This window comes from Artemia franciscana, chromosome 15 (genome assembly GCF_032884065.1).
Source record: "Artemia franciscana chromosome 15, ASM3288406v1, whole genome shotgun sequence".
Classification (NCBI taxonomy): Eukaryota; Metazoa; Arthropoda; class Branchiopoda; order Anostraca; family Artemiidae; genus Artemia; species Artemia franciscana.
Window position 1 is genome coordinate 970,235 of NC_088877.1, and position 16,064 is coordinate 986,298.

Below are 16,064 nucleotides of genomic sequence, written 5' to 3' on the forward strand. Positions count from 1 at the left end.
TGTACATTCAAAAACAAATACGCCCCCGTTCACCATTGCTGCCGTTTTGGCGCCCCTCATCATCCCTAAGAAATTTGTTGATAGTTTTTTTTTTAATAAATAGATGTCTGATTCCACTTCCCCAATTTTCACCCCGGTTATGGCGATTCAGCCTTTGATTCCGTGGGCTTCCACCCCGGTTCAACCGATTCCGCTTCCCTCTACGCCCCCTCCGATCTCAAGTACATATCTAACTCTGGTCGCGTCAGTTCCGGATTTTCCACTTCTGACCCTGGTTCTACAATTCTGATTCCGCCTATTCCACTCCAAGTTCCGTTAGTTCCAAGATATTGAATGCGGCTACATCCTTGGTAACCTATCACTGCCAACCGGCACCATTCTGATGCATGCTATCGCTCCTAGGGGTTTTTTAACCTTTTCCCCACAAAAATAATTTTATAAACTAAGGATGACCATTGTTTTTATTTGAACAGTGGAAACTTGCCATTTCATCGTTAGAATACAATGTTCCATAGTAATTCCCATTCTGTGCCGCTCAATGGCTAACATGTGGCACCATTTGGCACACATTATCCAACATATGGCAATTTTTCGGGCTATTTCCTGCAAAAATATTCACTTACACAAGAATTGATGGTTCAAACCTAATGAAAAAATTCCCATTAGCGTTCCTTCTCATGACTCCTAGCATTTGAAGTCAGCTTGGCACAATGTAATACTCCCCGATGACGCACTTTTGACACACATTATCACATCTAAAGGATTTTCTTCAAGGTTTTTCTCCTCCCAAGTTTACATGGCGACATTTTATACGTGAGGTGGCCAGAGGAAAATAGGATGGAAGGAAGAAACAGATAATACAATTAAGGCATATGACTCTTTACTGAGCAATAATCTAGAATTAATTTTGACAAGAATGGCTATACAGAAATTGTAGGTCGTTGTATTTTAGGCCATATGGGGGTATAGCCTTGTATTTTAGGCCATATGGGGGTTGGTCATATGGGGTGGGTAAATGCTCTTACTTGTACTTGTACTTGTAGCAGGACCAGACGAGTACACCTCACCCGGCATCTAGAAGACTATGTATGGTTGACTCCCATCTGTCGCGATTTTGTGCTAACTACTTGCTTTAGGATGCAGTCATTGGGTTTTCTAAGCATATGACCAAGCCAACACAGTCTTCTCAAAATGTTCTTCCTCTATCTTGTCCTGTTTTAACCTTCCACGATCTCTCCCATGCACTCTTAATTTGAGCGAAAATATCTGGTGTCTTTGCTATTTTTCTTTACGTATCTTCAGTCCAGGGGAGGATCCAGGATTTTCTTAGCGGGTGTGCAAAATATTTTACTCCGACTAATTTGAGAACAAAGAAATACCAGCAGTTTAAAGGGAACCTCGAAGATTGTATGCCGTAGGTAGGTTGTGGAAATGGTCGTAAGTTTAATCTAAAATCTGATGAGAGTTAAAGTTCTAATAAATCTGTTGAAATTAAAATGATGTAAAAATATTGATACAAAAAATAGTAAGTTATTCAAACCATCCCGCCATAAAAAATGAAAAGCTGTTCACCTTCTACAAAAAATATGATATTTAATATTGCAACATGATATTATCCCAAAAATACGTTAGGGGGGCGTGTGCCTCCCGCACCCTCCACCTGGATCCACCACTGCTTCCGTTCAATACTGCCTTCGCTATAGTAGCAACCAATTAAACAAACATATGCAATTCTGCACATGTTTTATTGTTCATATTTTTGCAAAATAAGATGGGATACTTTCCGTGTTGAATGGTATTGAAAAGACGTTTTTGATGCAATAAATTTATTTTCATTTATAAACAAAAAAGTAAAATCCATTATCGTAGTCCATTAACAAGCCAATATTTCACAATGACTTAGCTGTATCCCAATCTAGGCACTTACTGGAGCTTCTGAGTGTTCTGTTGTAGCAGAATTGGTGTCACATTCTATACGTGAGGGTTTTTTCTCAGATATGCATATCCATGGAAGAGAATCTTTCAAACACTGAAATTAGAATGGTTAAGTTAAAACCTGGTCAAACCTGGTCGGATATATATATATATATATATATATATATATATATATATATATATATATATATATATATATATATATATATATATATATATATATATATATATATATATATATATATATATATATTGCCAAGGAAAACAAAACAATATTTATAGCATTTATAACAGCCATCAGGAGAACCTATTGGTGAACCAATTTGTTAAACCTTCCTCTAGATATTATTTTGATTGGCCTAGTAGGAAAAATCTATTTGACCCTGATAATCTTTACCAGAAACAATTTTGCACAGATTAAAAATTCTATATTTTGTGTTATCCAGTGACAAAATATCTCTTACTCCTTTATCCACCCTCAAATTGAGTACCACTGGTCTTAACGATGCGTAATTGCCTTCCACAACACGAGATGTGTCGTAATATATCTGGTTTTTTTTTCATAAAATTGTTTGGTCCGATCTACATCAATCATATATCTTTTTTGTTTTGCTTTTTTTTACATTCTCAGAGGATTACCTTTGTAAAAAATATCCACAATTCTGCAAAATACGAGTTTTAGGGTATTGAATTCAGTTTGTACATTATAAAAATAACTTTGAATGCCACAGATGATAAAAAAAACGAAAATTTTACCAATTTTCTAAGACCATTGGTTCTATGACAAGCATCAATTCGTGGAAATCTATGTATATCATGGATATATATATATATATATATATATATATATATATATATATATATATATATATATATATATATATATATATATATATATATATATATATATATATTCTGTGGTAGGCACAACACTTGACTGCGTAGAGAAATTAAAGTGCCGAAACCCTATAGGCACAAGTGTATTCTCCTGATGAGCCCTTGTGTTTGGTTGTTGCCTCTGAATTATTTGTTTTTACCGTTTATATTGTTTGGTAAATGACGACTTATACTTATTGACGACATGACTGCCTGTCCATGGATTATTCTTTATGGTTGATTGTGTATGGCTATGCTGTTTGACCTATGTGATTGTATGGATGAGTAGGGTTAAGGCCTCATTCAAGTGCTAGTCTATATTAATCACTAATTTAGGAAAACAGTCTTTCTTTTTTCCTTCTGTCTCCCTTTTTTTTCTTTTTTTTAATGTGTTTATGCTGTTGCATTGGTGATTTCTCTTTTCGTTATATATATATATATATATATATATATATATATATATATATATATATATATATATATATATATATATATATATATATATATATATATATAATGAAAAAAGAAATCACCAATGCAACAGCACAAACAAAGCAAGAAAAGTTCAAAATACATCTGGGGGGGGGGGATTTTATTTTCTGAAAAAAAAAGTATTTTACAAATTACAGAATGACAAATCCCACCCCCTACCCCCAACTGGTGCCAACTGTTCTATATAGTAATGCGTGGAAAAAATTAGGAGATGCATTGTTCTTTACTACGGTTAATGAGCCACTTAGACTTTGATCATAGGTTATAGGACAAAAGTAGAGCAAAAAATATTACCTCTCTATATTTAGGGTGAGACAACATGTAGATAAGTGGGTTGTAAGCACAAGATGTCTTTGCCAGGAGAACTGGAAGACCAGATACGAGTGGTGTTAGCATGGCGGGGTTTCCCCAGATTCCCATCATGCTGATAGCAGCGAATGGGGTCCATGACACGAGCCAAAGAGAAACATTCATAATGGCAACTTTGGCAATGCGGATTTCAGCAGACTGGGCATTCTGGTCTTGGTTGGAACGAAGAGATTGGACGTTCATTTTTTTAGCCTGAGCTCTCAGTTCTTCTTCATGTTTGAAGACGGCCTGAACGATGAACCAGTAGCAGAACATGATGGTAAGGAGAGGCATGACCCAGTTGAAAATGCATGCAGTGGTGATGTGAGAGCGGTTCATAAAGTCACGCGTCACATAATCATAAGAACATCTGCAAAAAAAAAAAAAAACATATTCTCGCAATCTTTGGACATACTCAGGTAAATAGCGTTCCCCTTTAGCCTTTAATGTAAATGCTGAAATTAAAACACCTTCCGACCAAGGATGTTTTTGGAGTTTAAAACCTTGATGTGGAAAAGTATTTGATTGACATTTAGTTCTATATCAGCTTTTTATTTCTGTATATTTTAAATTCAATTGAAAGGATAGGCCTATTTATCAAAACAAAGCATTAATACAAAATTTGATGGAAATGTTTTCCGTACAAACAATTAGGGTGCAATTTACCATCTGAATAAACACCAAATAATGCCGTTGGGAATCCAAAACTGAAGATATCGTACAACGTTACTTGATTTTAATTTTGACTCCTTTTTTTGTGCATAAAATTCTTCAAATAATTTCTTGAGTTGTCTTCTATGAATATCTTTAAGGCTAACGGCACAAAAAGTATTTTGGTACTTGTATATTATTCAGAACGCACTCAATAAGTGAAGTTAGGTTCTTACGTGAAACAAACTACGGTACAAGTACATTTTAATTAAATATTTGGTACTTGTTCATTATTCAATTGATTCAATTCAATTCAGGACGCACACAAGAATTTTGCTGAGAAAATCCGGTTTCATAGCCACAATGACAAAATTCAATTTAGTTTACTACGCATAGTAATAGAAGATAGTGTCTGAACATGGATTTTGAAATGAAGATTTGGGATTTGCCAAAGACTGAAAAAGAGGCAATAAAAGAGTCAATTTGCGTGTTCTTAACGACATTTCTGCGTTCTGGGTACATAATTCTAAGTTGTAATTTTACAATTTTCCTAATAAAGTATTATATTTTCATCATCTTTTGTTTTATTTCATTAGCTTTATCAAGGGTTTGGGTTATATATTTGCATATTGGGGGGGTGCGTTATATCAAATACCCAACTTAACATAACCACCTCTATATATAAAACATTTCACTAAAATGTTCCTGCATCTTAGTTTGTTTCACGAAAGAACCTAACTTCGCTTATTCAGTGTGTTCTGAATAATACACAATTACCGTATTTTTTTGTAAACTATGATAAAGAAAATACCCAGCTTAATAAAAATGAAAAAATTGATAAAGAGCCTGATTTCATTGGGTCTATATCGTGTTTGTAAGCTTTTGAGTAATATAAATTAAAATATAAAAGATACTGAAATAAAGTATTTATCTTAAAGGGGCTAACCATTTGGAGTTTCTAAATAAACATAATTTTTTCTTCTTCTTCCTTGGGATTTAACCATTAGTGGTTATTAACGCAACTAATTTAGGTTTTTCTTCTTTCAGATATAATATTCATATTATGCATAATAATAATATAAATATATAACACTTGTGCATTGCTTTCACAACGTACGGGACTATGCTATATATGATCCTTAATTAGGTGGTCTTCAAAATTAAATTGGTGAATTCATTATAGATGTGCCTAATGAAATTGTAAAAATATTCTCCATGTTCATACTAACATCCATGGTACTTGTAGGATATACCCCCTACTCCCAAGAAGTGAAGTTAGTTTAGTCCTAATAAAATATACCCAAGCAAGATAAAAATACAATACTTTAGAAATAAATTTGGATTATATATTTGCATATTAGGGGGTGGGGGTAAGTTACAACGGGCCTGCACCAAAATTTTTAGCGGTATTCTGGTATTATGAAACGAGAACTGTTTTCTGACTTTACACTGTAACATATTTACCTCTCCCTCCCCCTAATATGCAAATATATAGCCAAAATTATATATTTGCTATCTATTCATTCTATTACTTCTCTTTGTCTTTTCTGACGCTGAAGTTGAAAGAAACTAGAAAAAAACGGTTAACCGTGCGTCAATAAATTAATAACTTGAGCGGTAGGGGGTATATCATACAAATACCACATCCATAACATAGAGATATGTTCGACTTTTTTTTCTTTTTTTTTCTTTTTTTTATCAAAGGATTTGAGTATTATCATTAAAGCCAGCAAATTCATTTTTTCTTTCTTTTTTTCTTTTTCCTTTTAGTCTTTTTTGACCACTGTCTTTCAAATAAAATTCAAGCTAAGAAAAGAATAAAAAATCATAAATAAAAGTAAAACAGTTCAAAATAGGGATGATACCTTTTTATTGACAGTGAATAGATATAAAATTATTTAACTGGATATTTCGAACACACATACAGTGTTCATCATCAGCAGTAAAACTCTGATTTAGTTTTTCTGCTGATGATGAACACTGTATATGTGTTAGAAATATCCAGTTAAATAATTTTATATCTATTCACTGTCAATAAAAAGGTATCATCCCTATTTTTAACTGTTTTACTTTCGTCATGGAAAGGCAGTGTGGTCTTCGAAGTTATCAAAATCATAAATATTACATAGACTTGTTTCAAGAGAAAGTAGTTTTAAGTTGGCATTAATATAAGTAGTAAGAAGCAGATTATGTTGATTTTCGAATTAAAATCAACTTCGTGGAAGTGACGAAAACTTCAAAACCATGAATAATTCGAGTAAAGCTAAGACAGAATAGTATGAATGAAAGGCAAAGTTGGCATAACTTTTTTCAGAATTGTATAAATGAAACAAAATAATACTTACGTTCCTAAGATACCATCCATGGCATATGCACCCCAACCAAAGAGAGGAGTAATAGACCATGCCAATGCCCACATCCAGCTCAAGGCTACCATGCTGATAGCTTTGTTGAATGTTAGTGGAGCTGCACTAAAGCCTTTAACGATGACGTTGTATCTGTCGAGAGATAGAAGCACAAGTGTGAAAATCTGGTTGTATCCACAGAGAGCTCCACAGAAAGCATGGACATAGCATCCGTATTCTCCAAATCTCCATGGCCCTCCAAGGAAGAAATTCCAGATGCATTCAGGGAGGAGAGTGATCATCAGAGTGAAATCAGAAAAGGCAAGATTCATGACGTAAACATTAGAGGGTGTGCGTAGGGCTGGGTATTTTCCAAAGATCTTGAGCACCATGATGTTACCAAAAAGGGCCATGGATCCTGAAAAGTATATTAGGTCATAACAAATCCTTTTATATAAAATGTAATGAGTCTCTACCTTTCTAACTGGACTGGGACTTGTTAATTGGGAAAACAAGGGGACAATTGAGCCTCTCTGGATTCTACCACCAAGGGTGAAAACTTTATTTTTCTGTATGTCTTCATTGGAAAACACCCTTATTTTGGTATTTATATTAAATAGATATCCCCGCCCTACATTTTGAAAAAAATCTTTTGCACACCCCCTGTATTTTCTTGAACTAATACCTCTATTTGGAATATTTTGTGTTGGAACTGAAAAATCTGCTAGGCTGATCAAGCTAGACACATGAAAATTTTGTAGAACAATATTGGAATGCGGAAACAAATATAGACTATAAGAATCCCCCTTCAGAGGGAAATAAAGAAAAAATAACGTGAAAGCTTGACTTGGAATAGCGTTTCCTGTCGACTGCAGGGTTGAGCAGCTGATTTTGGTGAGTAAAGCAACCGATGGGATGGCATCAAAATTTCTAGGGATAAATGGTCTGATATTCACCCGAGTGGAGTGAGGGTACCATTGCTTAGGATATTTGGGAGTAGTAAAAAAAAAATCAAAAGTGAAATAGATGTGATACCCCATTGCTAAGAAAGAAAATCGGATGGGGGCCATAACATACAAGTACCAAAGGCTTTATTTTAAGGGCTATATCAAATGCAACTATTAAACAAATAATTTTTTTACGACAGAACTTACCCATAACCAAGTAGTAGAGACCCATGACGTAATACCACATGGGGTGAAGAGCCTTGAAGCTGTGCCAATGAGGGAGAAGGAAGCTGCGTACGTCATCTGGGACGTAATTAGCCAAGGTGAAGGAATCTGGTAGAGTCCAAGGGTCAAATCCCTGGCGCTGTGCCATCGCAATTGGTTCGGAGAAATTCATCTTCTCAACCTGTGGAATAGGTATCATAAGTTTGGAGGGTAAAATAAGAAAGAGCGTATTCACTAGCTTCAAGGCTGGGGGTAGGGGCCATAGCAACCCTTCATACACTCCTCAGAGGAACTTAGCCCTCTGCTGCTTATAAGACAAATTTTGAAAGTCTTTGAGAGAAATTCTATAGTTTTGTATATTAATGGAGATCAAATTAAATACTAGTAGAAAAAACTAAGTGCAGTGTCGTAAACCACCAACACTGTGTGTAATCACTTGTCAAAATATAAAAAAAAAACGAACAAAAAGTAAGAAATTATTTAAAAGGAAATGTAAATAAATAAAATAATTATTAAATGAATTACAGATCTTGCATTGATATTGACACCGTATGTGGGCTTATAGCCCCTAAAGAGGCTATACTAAAAAGAATGGGAAACTTAAATAGTGATATTCGGCAATTCCACATGGGAAAACAGGATTAAGAAACTATTAGCACTAATGAAAGGTTGGCATCTGATGAATCCACTAAAAATTAAAAAAAGAAGGAAATTTGATAATTGACACTGTTAATCGACAATATTATAAGATCAAAGCTTGAATTGTTGCGTCAGTGATATTTAATCAGTATTTTTTTTTTGTGATCAAGAATATTTTAAGTCGCAATCCAATCTGCGCACAGTAGATCTATACACAGGGTCGTATCCAAGAGGGGAGTTACCCGGTCTGAATCCTCCCTCTTCTCGCAGTATTGTTATCCAGTTTGTATAAGAATAACATACATACTAATAAACAAGTCTTTGCTCCCAAAAACCTTGATAATCCCTTATAGAGAAGGTTTTTTTTTTATATCACCCAGCTCCGAACAAATATGGTGGATAGAGCCAAGATTATATATATATATATATATATATATATATATATATATATATATATATATATATATATATATATATATATATATATATATATATATATATATATATATATATATATATATATATATATATATATATATATATATATATATATATATATATATATATATATATATGTATATATATGTATATAAAAGGAAATGGAAATATAAATGGAAATGGAATAAAAGGAAATATAAAAAGAGATATATATATATATGTATATATATATATATATATATATATATATATATATATATATATATATATATATATATATATATATATATATATATATATATATATATATATATATATAATTTGTATAAATTTACTGGAATGTTGAATTGTCACCCACCTCCGAACTTGACCATCCTGACTTGACCATCCTGAGTCAAAAACTAATATTAGGGGTAAAAAAGTTGCAAAGGGGTACAAAACAAACTTCCTATAACGTTTTAAGGAATGTATTAGAGCACGGCGATTGAAACTTTTGGAATTTTGTAGGGATTAATGGACGAGACTGACGCTTAGTTTTCTTCATTCTGCTCTATTACTATCCTTAACACATCAAAGAAGGTTTGCCCTGAGAACAATTTTATACCCTATACTCTAGGAACGAAAAATTTCTGAAAATGACTTACCTTTTTTCCAAGATACCTTTGACTGTTAAATATACAGCTAGCTTTCGACCTCGTTAGAACAAGAGACTAACGACTGTCGAACTGCGAAAAGTTAAAAGTTTTTCCCAGCTTATATACTATAAAACTATAAGCCAATAAAGGTACCTGCGACGATTTGTAAACCAATAAATTAAATTAAGGTAATGAAGCTAAAAGGAAATACTTGAGAAAATAGCGTCTTAAGCCAATTATGGAAAACAATTGTAGAAAATTATGGAAGTCTTATTTTTAAGGTTTCATTTCTTTATTTCTTTGACCTACCGAGTTTCAGACTTTTCATTTTATTTTTTTTGGGTGCATTCAGGAAACAGGAACACGAAGATGTGGGGCAGGGAATTTCTTTCTCGGGGTCACAAAACTCAATAGCTCTTACGATTCTACCCAAAATATCCTCCCTATCTTTCATATACTTTTCACCTGTTCTCTAGTTCCAATCCAGGACAAAATGTTGCTACAAGTGTAATTCTACCTGGCCTCCAAGGTTAGAAATTTAAGGCTTTCAGAAAAAAATGAGCAATTTTATGGTTCATTTAGACACCACGAAAAGAGAAAAAAAAGTCTAAGCTACTTCCGTCTGAACATTTTACTTCAAAAACTTAGGGGTTTTCCCATAAAAAAAAAAATTGTATATGAATGAACGGATTCCCCTTACTTGTATTTTGTTAGTCCTGAAACCTAATTTTTCCAAACAAAAAGAAACATCTATACCATTTCCACTTGAGTATTCTCTAATTCAAATTTGTTTGTGATTTCTCAGACATTTTGCATAGAGTTACGGAAAAGCCTGTATTTTCCCAAATTTTGGGAGGAAGTTACCGACTCCCCTAAGGCCTCTCCCGTTTGCACCATTCATTGTTGCTGTTTCAAAAGCTGATTTGTAATAAATATTTGTGCTTTAGACATTTTTTTTTTTTTTTTTTTTTTTTTTTTTTTTTTTTTTTTTTTTTTTTTTTTTTTAACGAAAGACTAGAGCAGAGTACTTTCGCAAAAATGAACCAACTGAAGCTTGACTGAAGGTCTAAACGAAAGACTAGAGCAGAGTACTTTAGCAAAAAATGAACCACTAATAATTAATAAGTTAGTACTTTGTCATTCTTAAGGCTGTGGGAGCCAAAAATTAAACTTTATCCCAAAGAGAAAAGGTCGAAGGAAGGGGAATCTTCCTTAAAATCAGGGTAAATACTTGCTCCCATGTAAATTTTCCGGTGGAACTCTTGGTGCACCAACCTCCTCCCTTTTCTGCAAGCAAGTGTGTGAGCACAATGTTTTATGTTACACTTATAATGTATCCGCAATAAGTGGAAAGCTATCACCTCCCCACTGCTTCTTCTATGTTTATCTGAAGGTTTACTGAAAGTTCAAGGCTTCAGACTCCTCCCTCCTCCACACAAAGGTAATCTGGACTTCCTTCCTCAACACAATATTATGCATTTTTGTGCATGATTTTATTAAATAAAAAAAACAAGTTTTTTTAACTGAAAGTAAGGAGCGACATTAAAACTTAAAACGAACAGAAATTAAATCGTATATGAAAGGGGCGGCTTACTCATCAACGCCCCGCTCTTTGCGCTAAAGTTTGATTCTTTCTCTCAACTCTACTTTTTAAAACAATAAAAAAATTTAGCGTAAAGAGCGGGGCGTTGATGAGGAAGCAGCCCCTTTCATATACGAAGTAATTTCTGTTCGTTTTAAGTTTTAATGTCGCTCCTTACTTTCAGTTAAAAAAAACTTGTTTTTTCTATTTAATTTCTGAACGTTTTTGAATGAATGCATGTTTTGATTTTGGCTCTCCGCAGAGGAATCATTAAAACGAAATTTGCATATTTATTTTTTTGGCTAAATGACTTTCTCATATTTTTGATCGAATAATTTTGCCCTCCGATTTTTTGGCTACTTAAAAAGGCAACTAGAACTTTTAATTTTTTACGAATGTATTTATTAGTAAAAGATAAACGTAACTTATAAATTAGCTTACGTAACAAACTTCTGTATTCTCACGTTTTTATTACATATATGAGGGGGTTCACCCCCTCGTCCGTACCTCGCTCTTTACACTAAAGCTTAAATTTTGTCCCAATTCATTAACAACGACCCCTGTATCACAAAAGCCGTAGAATAAATAGTTGAAATTACTAAAAATACTTTAGCGTAAAGAGCGAGGTATCAGGAGGAGGTGAGCCCCTCATATGCGTAATATGTTCGTTTTAAGTTTTAATGCTGCTCCTTACTTCCAGTTGAAAAAAATTTTCATATCTATTTTTTCATTGTTTTTTTTTAATAATGCTAGAAAATCCTGCGCTCCCTTCATGGAAATTCTCTTTCCCCCATGACAACTTCCTAGATGGGAAGTTCCCCCAACATATCCCCCTCTTCTCAACCCCTCCCCCCAACCAAAAAATCCCTCTGAAAACGTCTGTACACTTCCCAATAACCATTACTATATGTAAGCACTGGTCAAAGTTTGTAACTTGTAGCCCCTCCCACGGGGACTGTGGGGGAGTAAGTCATCCCCAAAGACATAGTTATAAGGTTTTTCGACGACGCTGAATAAAATGGCTATCTCAGAATTTTGATCCGTTGACTTTGGGAAAATAATTAGCGTGGGAGAAGGCCTATGTGCCCTTCAATTTTTTGGTCACTTAAAAAGGGCACTAGAACTTTTCATTTCCGTCAGAATGAGCCCTCTCATTCTAGGATTCTAGAATGAGATTCTAGGACCACTGGGTGTCCTAGTTTGTAAAAACAAACAAATAAACACGCATCCGTGACCTGCCTTCTGGCAAAAAATACAAATTTCCAGATTTTTATAGATAGGAGCTTGAAACTTCTACAATAGGGTTCTCTGATACGCTGAATCTGATGGTGTGATTTTCGTTACAATTTAATGACTTTTAGGGGGTGTTTCCTCCTATTTTCTAAAATAAGGCAAATTTTCTCAGGCTCGTAACTTTTGATGAGTAAGACTAAACTTGATGAAACTTATATATTTAAAATCAGTATTAAAATGTGATCCTTTTGATGTAGCTATTGGTATCAAAATTCCATTTTTTTAGTTTTGGTTATTATTGAGCCGGGTCGCTCCTTGCTATAGTTCGTTACCACGAACTGTTTGATGAAGTCTCAAATGAATCAAATCAGTTAAATGAAGTTTTACAGTAACTATCTATAGATAAATAAATTCACCAGAAGCCGAACAGGGACATACAATACAGTAATCGAAAATTCAAATCACAATAAAGTGACATAGGTCTGCTCTCCCCTTTTTGCAAAAACAAGAACAACACCAAAATAACTTATTTTACTCCTCTTTCTTTTCAACTTCAATATGATGCAGACAAAAAATTTCTCATAATAACGTAACAAGGTCATACAACACAGTATTCTATAATACAAACCATAATAAAAATAAAATAAATTATAATCATCTCCCCCACCCCAAAAAAATGTCTTACTCCCCTTTCTTTGCCCCTTCATTAGCATATTTACAAACCTAGGTGATAGTCCTTTTTAAAGTCGTCTGCAGGTTCCCCGGTACTTCATGGGTATCACCTTCAAAAAAAAAAAAACTTCTTAAATCAGGATACTGCTGACACCCAACCAGAATGTGTGCCACATCCTCAACTTCTGAATCAAGAATACTTCATACCTGAGGCCACCCTTTTTCTTTCAAACCTTTTTTTCTATTTTCAAATGGTAGACAGTTAGTTCAAACACGAAACCATGTCCCTAATGTCTCGGGCGATAAATCTAATTTCGAATAATATTCGAAATCAAAGACCTCTTTAACTTGGGCATAAAATTTCCTCTTCTACGCCCTCCTTATTGCCTGGATTCAAATCTGGATTTCTTTGTCTTCCATTCTACTCCTAAACCGAGTCATATGTGATTCACCCTTCTCTGGCGGGCATAACCCCTTATTCCAAATATATGATATTCCTTTTCCGTTAAATACGGTTTTTATGTATGGCCATGATTATTTCCGTTTTGACCGTAACGTCTCCAAATAAGCTATTTTTGCTAACCTATTATACAGTAGGTTAACAACTTTTACCCAGTATCATATCATTTTTTAGTTTTTAACCATTTATTTTATTAACTTGGAACACGCTCGGAATTCTATGGACTTCGGACCCCTAGGAACACGCTCGGCATGGCTCGGCATTGGGAAGATCAACATAATGTTTTACTATATTTCTGGATCGATTCGTTGTTCATAATTTTTACTCAGTGGTTGAATAAAAACTTCTTTTTTAAGCAAAGAAATGGAGTAACATCACTTTTATAGAGGGCAATCTCTTTTGCTGCTTAAAAAGGTCACTGGAACTTCCAATTTGCACTTGAAGGAGCTTCCTACCGATATTTATGACAACGGGCTAGATATGATTACCCCTTAAAAAGTAATTTAATAATAATCGCATCTGTAGTCATTCTTCTCGGAAATGATACGACATTGTGTATATCTGTAAATAGGGGTATTAAATATTGATTTTTTGTGTACACCTTGTTATTGTAACACTTTTTCTTAGAAGTTAGGCTACTATCGGTACTTGTCGCTCCTTGCGTGGATTCCCCTATTACGAACTGTTTGTTCACAATTAATTGTTTTGATTTTTACAAGGCCCTCGATTAGCTTATGTGTTATGATAGATTTTCACCCTTTCATGATAGATTTCTGACAATTTTAATTGTGCCTCATTCCCAATCCCCTAACAGCCTTAAGTTATAGATAAGAATTGCTGGTTTTGTGTTTTTTTTTTTTTTTTTTTTTTTTTTGTTTTTTTTTTTGTTATTTCAAAGCAGTTTTGTTTTGAATTTTGAACTGACTACTTATAAGAAGTAAGCACAAAAAAAGCATAATTCTACAGAATGAGAAATTTTTGTGTATAGTCTAAGGCCGTAGTGTGCCATTAAGCTGTATCTAGGGCCATAGGGGAGGGGGAAGACACAAAATTACAATAGTAGTGGACCACTACTAACGGATCATAGAATGGGAAATCTGATAATAAATTTCTTCTTTTTTTGCCAACCTTACCATGTACACTGCTTTGTAGTTACCTGCAATATTATGAATGACCTTACCATAATAGGCATAAATAACACCTCTATGGGAATTTAGCCCATTCAATAAAGCAATTTCTGCTAGATATTTTATCTCTTGCTTACATTTGTATATGCTTGATTATTCAGAACTTAATAAGACACAAATAATTAAATACATAGTCAATGTTAGCATATCTATGAAATACCACACTTTAGTTCTATCTGTAACCTACGCAGTATCGAAAAATAAAAATAAATAAAGAGAAAAGTAATAAAGTTATATTTGTTTACTTACACGACACAAGTGAAAAAAACACAAGCGAGTTATTTTTATTTATCGGAAAAATGAGGATTTCATGATCCTTTGGTTCAAATTTGGCACCTATGTTCGAGAAACAAAAAATTAATGCTTCTCCAGCACCCTTTTAGGCTACTTTTGGTCCAAAAGAGCGATACTTATGTGTTACACAAATAAAACTTGTTGACAACGTTCACCGCCCTGCTTTTGTTGAACTAATAGGTTCTCACTTCGTAGATATATATAAAGTTTTAATAGTTGTAATCTTTTATGACATTTAGCAGACTTAACTTGACTTAGTTGACTTAAAACTTTTGCCACGCTGAGGTCGCGCGGTGAATGTCACAGCTTTGCTCCTCAAGGCTGACAGGTCTCCAGTTAAGAGTGGGGCTTCGTTGACCAGTGTTACTACCATCAGAGATTTCCTGTGCAAAGTTACATGTTTTTTAATGTTACAGGTTTTTACCACGAAATGGTGGACAATCAAGGGTTTTGGTGCATAAGGTTCAAAATAATTTTTTTTAAAGGAAAACCAAAAACAGTTGTTCACACTCTTTTACCGTAGATAACTCTTTGATATTTGAAAATGACACTTTTGTTATTTTCTCCGTCAAACGTTTTAAACCAAAAGTTATTATTGATGCTACTGTCCTAAGAAATTTGGCATGGCTTCTGTGACTATCCTAAAGCAGACCCAAGTTGTGATAAGAAAATGTCGTGAAAAAAGCAGACGAAAGTGAAAAGTCATATTTACAAAACAAGATTAAACAAAAAAAAACTAAAATCCAAAGATTTACGGAAGTAAGATAAACCAAAAACATCCTCCCTAAATTTTTGATTTTGAATATAGAGAATAATTTAGGCTATCTAAATATTATATTCATCGCACTGCGGGATGTAATATGGACAGAAATTGTCTAGGATCTAGCTTGATAGTTTTAAAGTAACATATATCTCCTCGTAGCAAACATATTCCTTAGATCGCTTGGTGCATTACCAAACCCTTGATACACTTAAAAAAAAATTATTTTAAACAAAATTTTTAAGCTCGATTTTATTAGACTCCTAGTTTTTTCTAATAAAAATACCCCTCCAAACCTTAAGTTTCTCCCTTCGCTAAGAGAAAACCTTAAGCTTCTGCTGGGAG

At 33.8% G+C, this 16,064-nt stretch overlaps 1 protein-coding gene and 1 long non-coding RNA gene across 2 annotated transcripts in view; both read right to left on the reverse strand.

Annotated features, from left to right (window-relative positions):
* Window positions 1–1,809: 1,809 nt before the first annotated feature.
* LOC136036679 (compound eye opsin BCRH1-like) lies at window positions 1,810–9,665 on the reverse strand. The gene is made up of 5 exons (XM_065718990.1): window positions 9,541–9,665; window positions 7,802–8,000; window positions 6,648–7,065; window positions 3,598–4,021; window positions 1,810–2,029 (listed from the first exon to the last, which is right to left on the reverse strand). The coding sequence occupies exons 2-5, from the start codon at window positions 7,989–7,991 to the stop codon at window positions 1,916–1,918; spliced, it is 1,146 nt and encodes a 381-aa protein (XP_065575062.1). The 5' UTR covers window positions 7,992–8,000; window positions 9,541–9,665; the 3' UTR covers window positions 1,810–1,915.
* Window positions 9,666–14,515: 4,850 nt separating this feature from the next.
* LOC136036683 (uncharacterized) overlaps window positions 14,516–16,064 on the reverse strand; it is a 32,453-nt gene continuing 30,904 nt past the window's right edge. The window contains exon 3 of the long non-coding RNA XR_010619765.1: window positions 14,516–15,342. This is a non-coding gene — a long non-coding RNA (uncharacterized LOC136036683). The remainder of the gene's footprint in view (window positions 15,343–16,064) is intronic.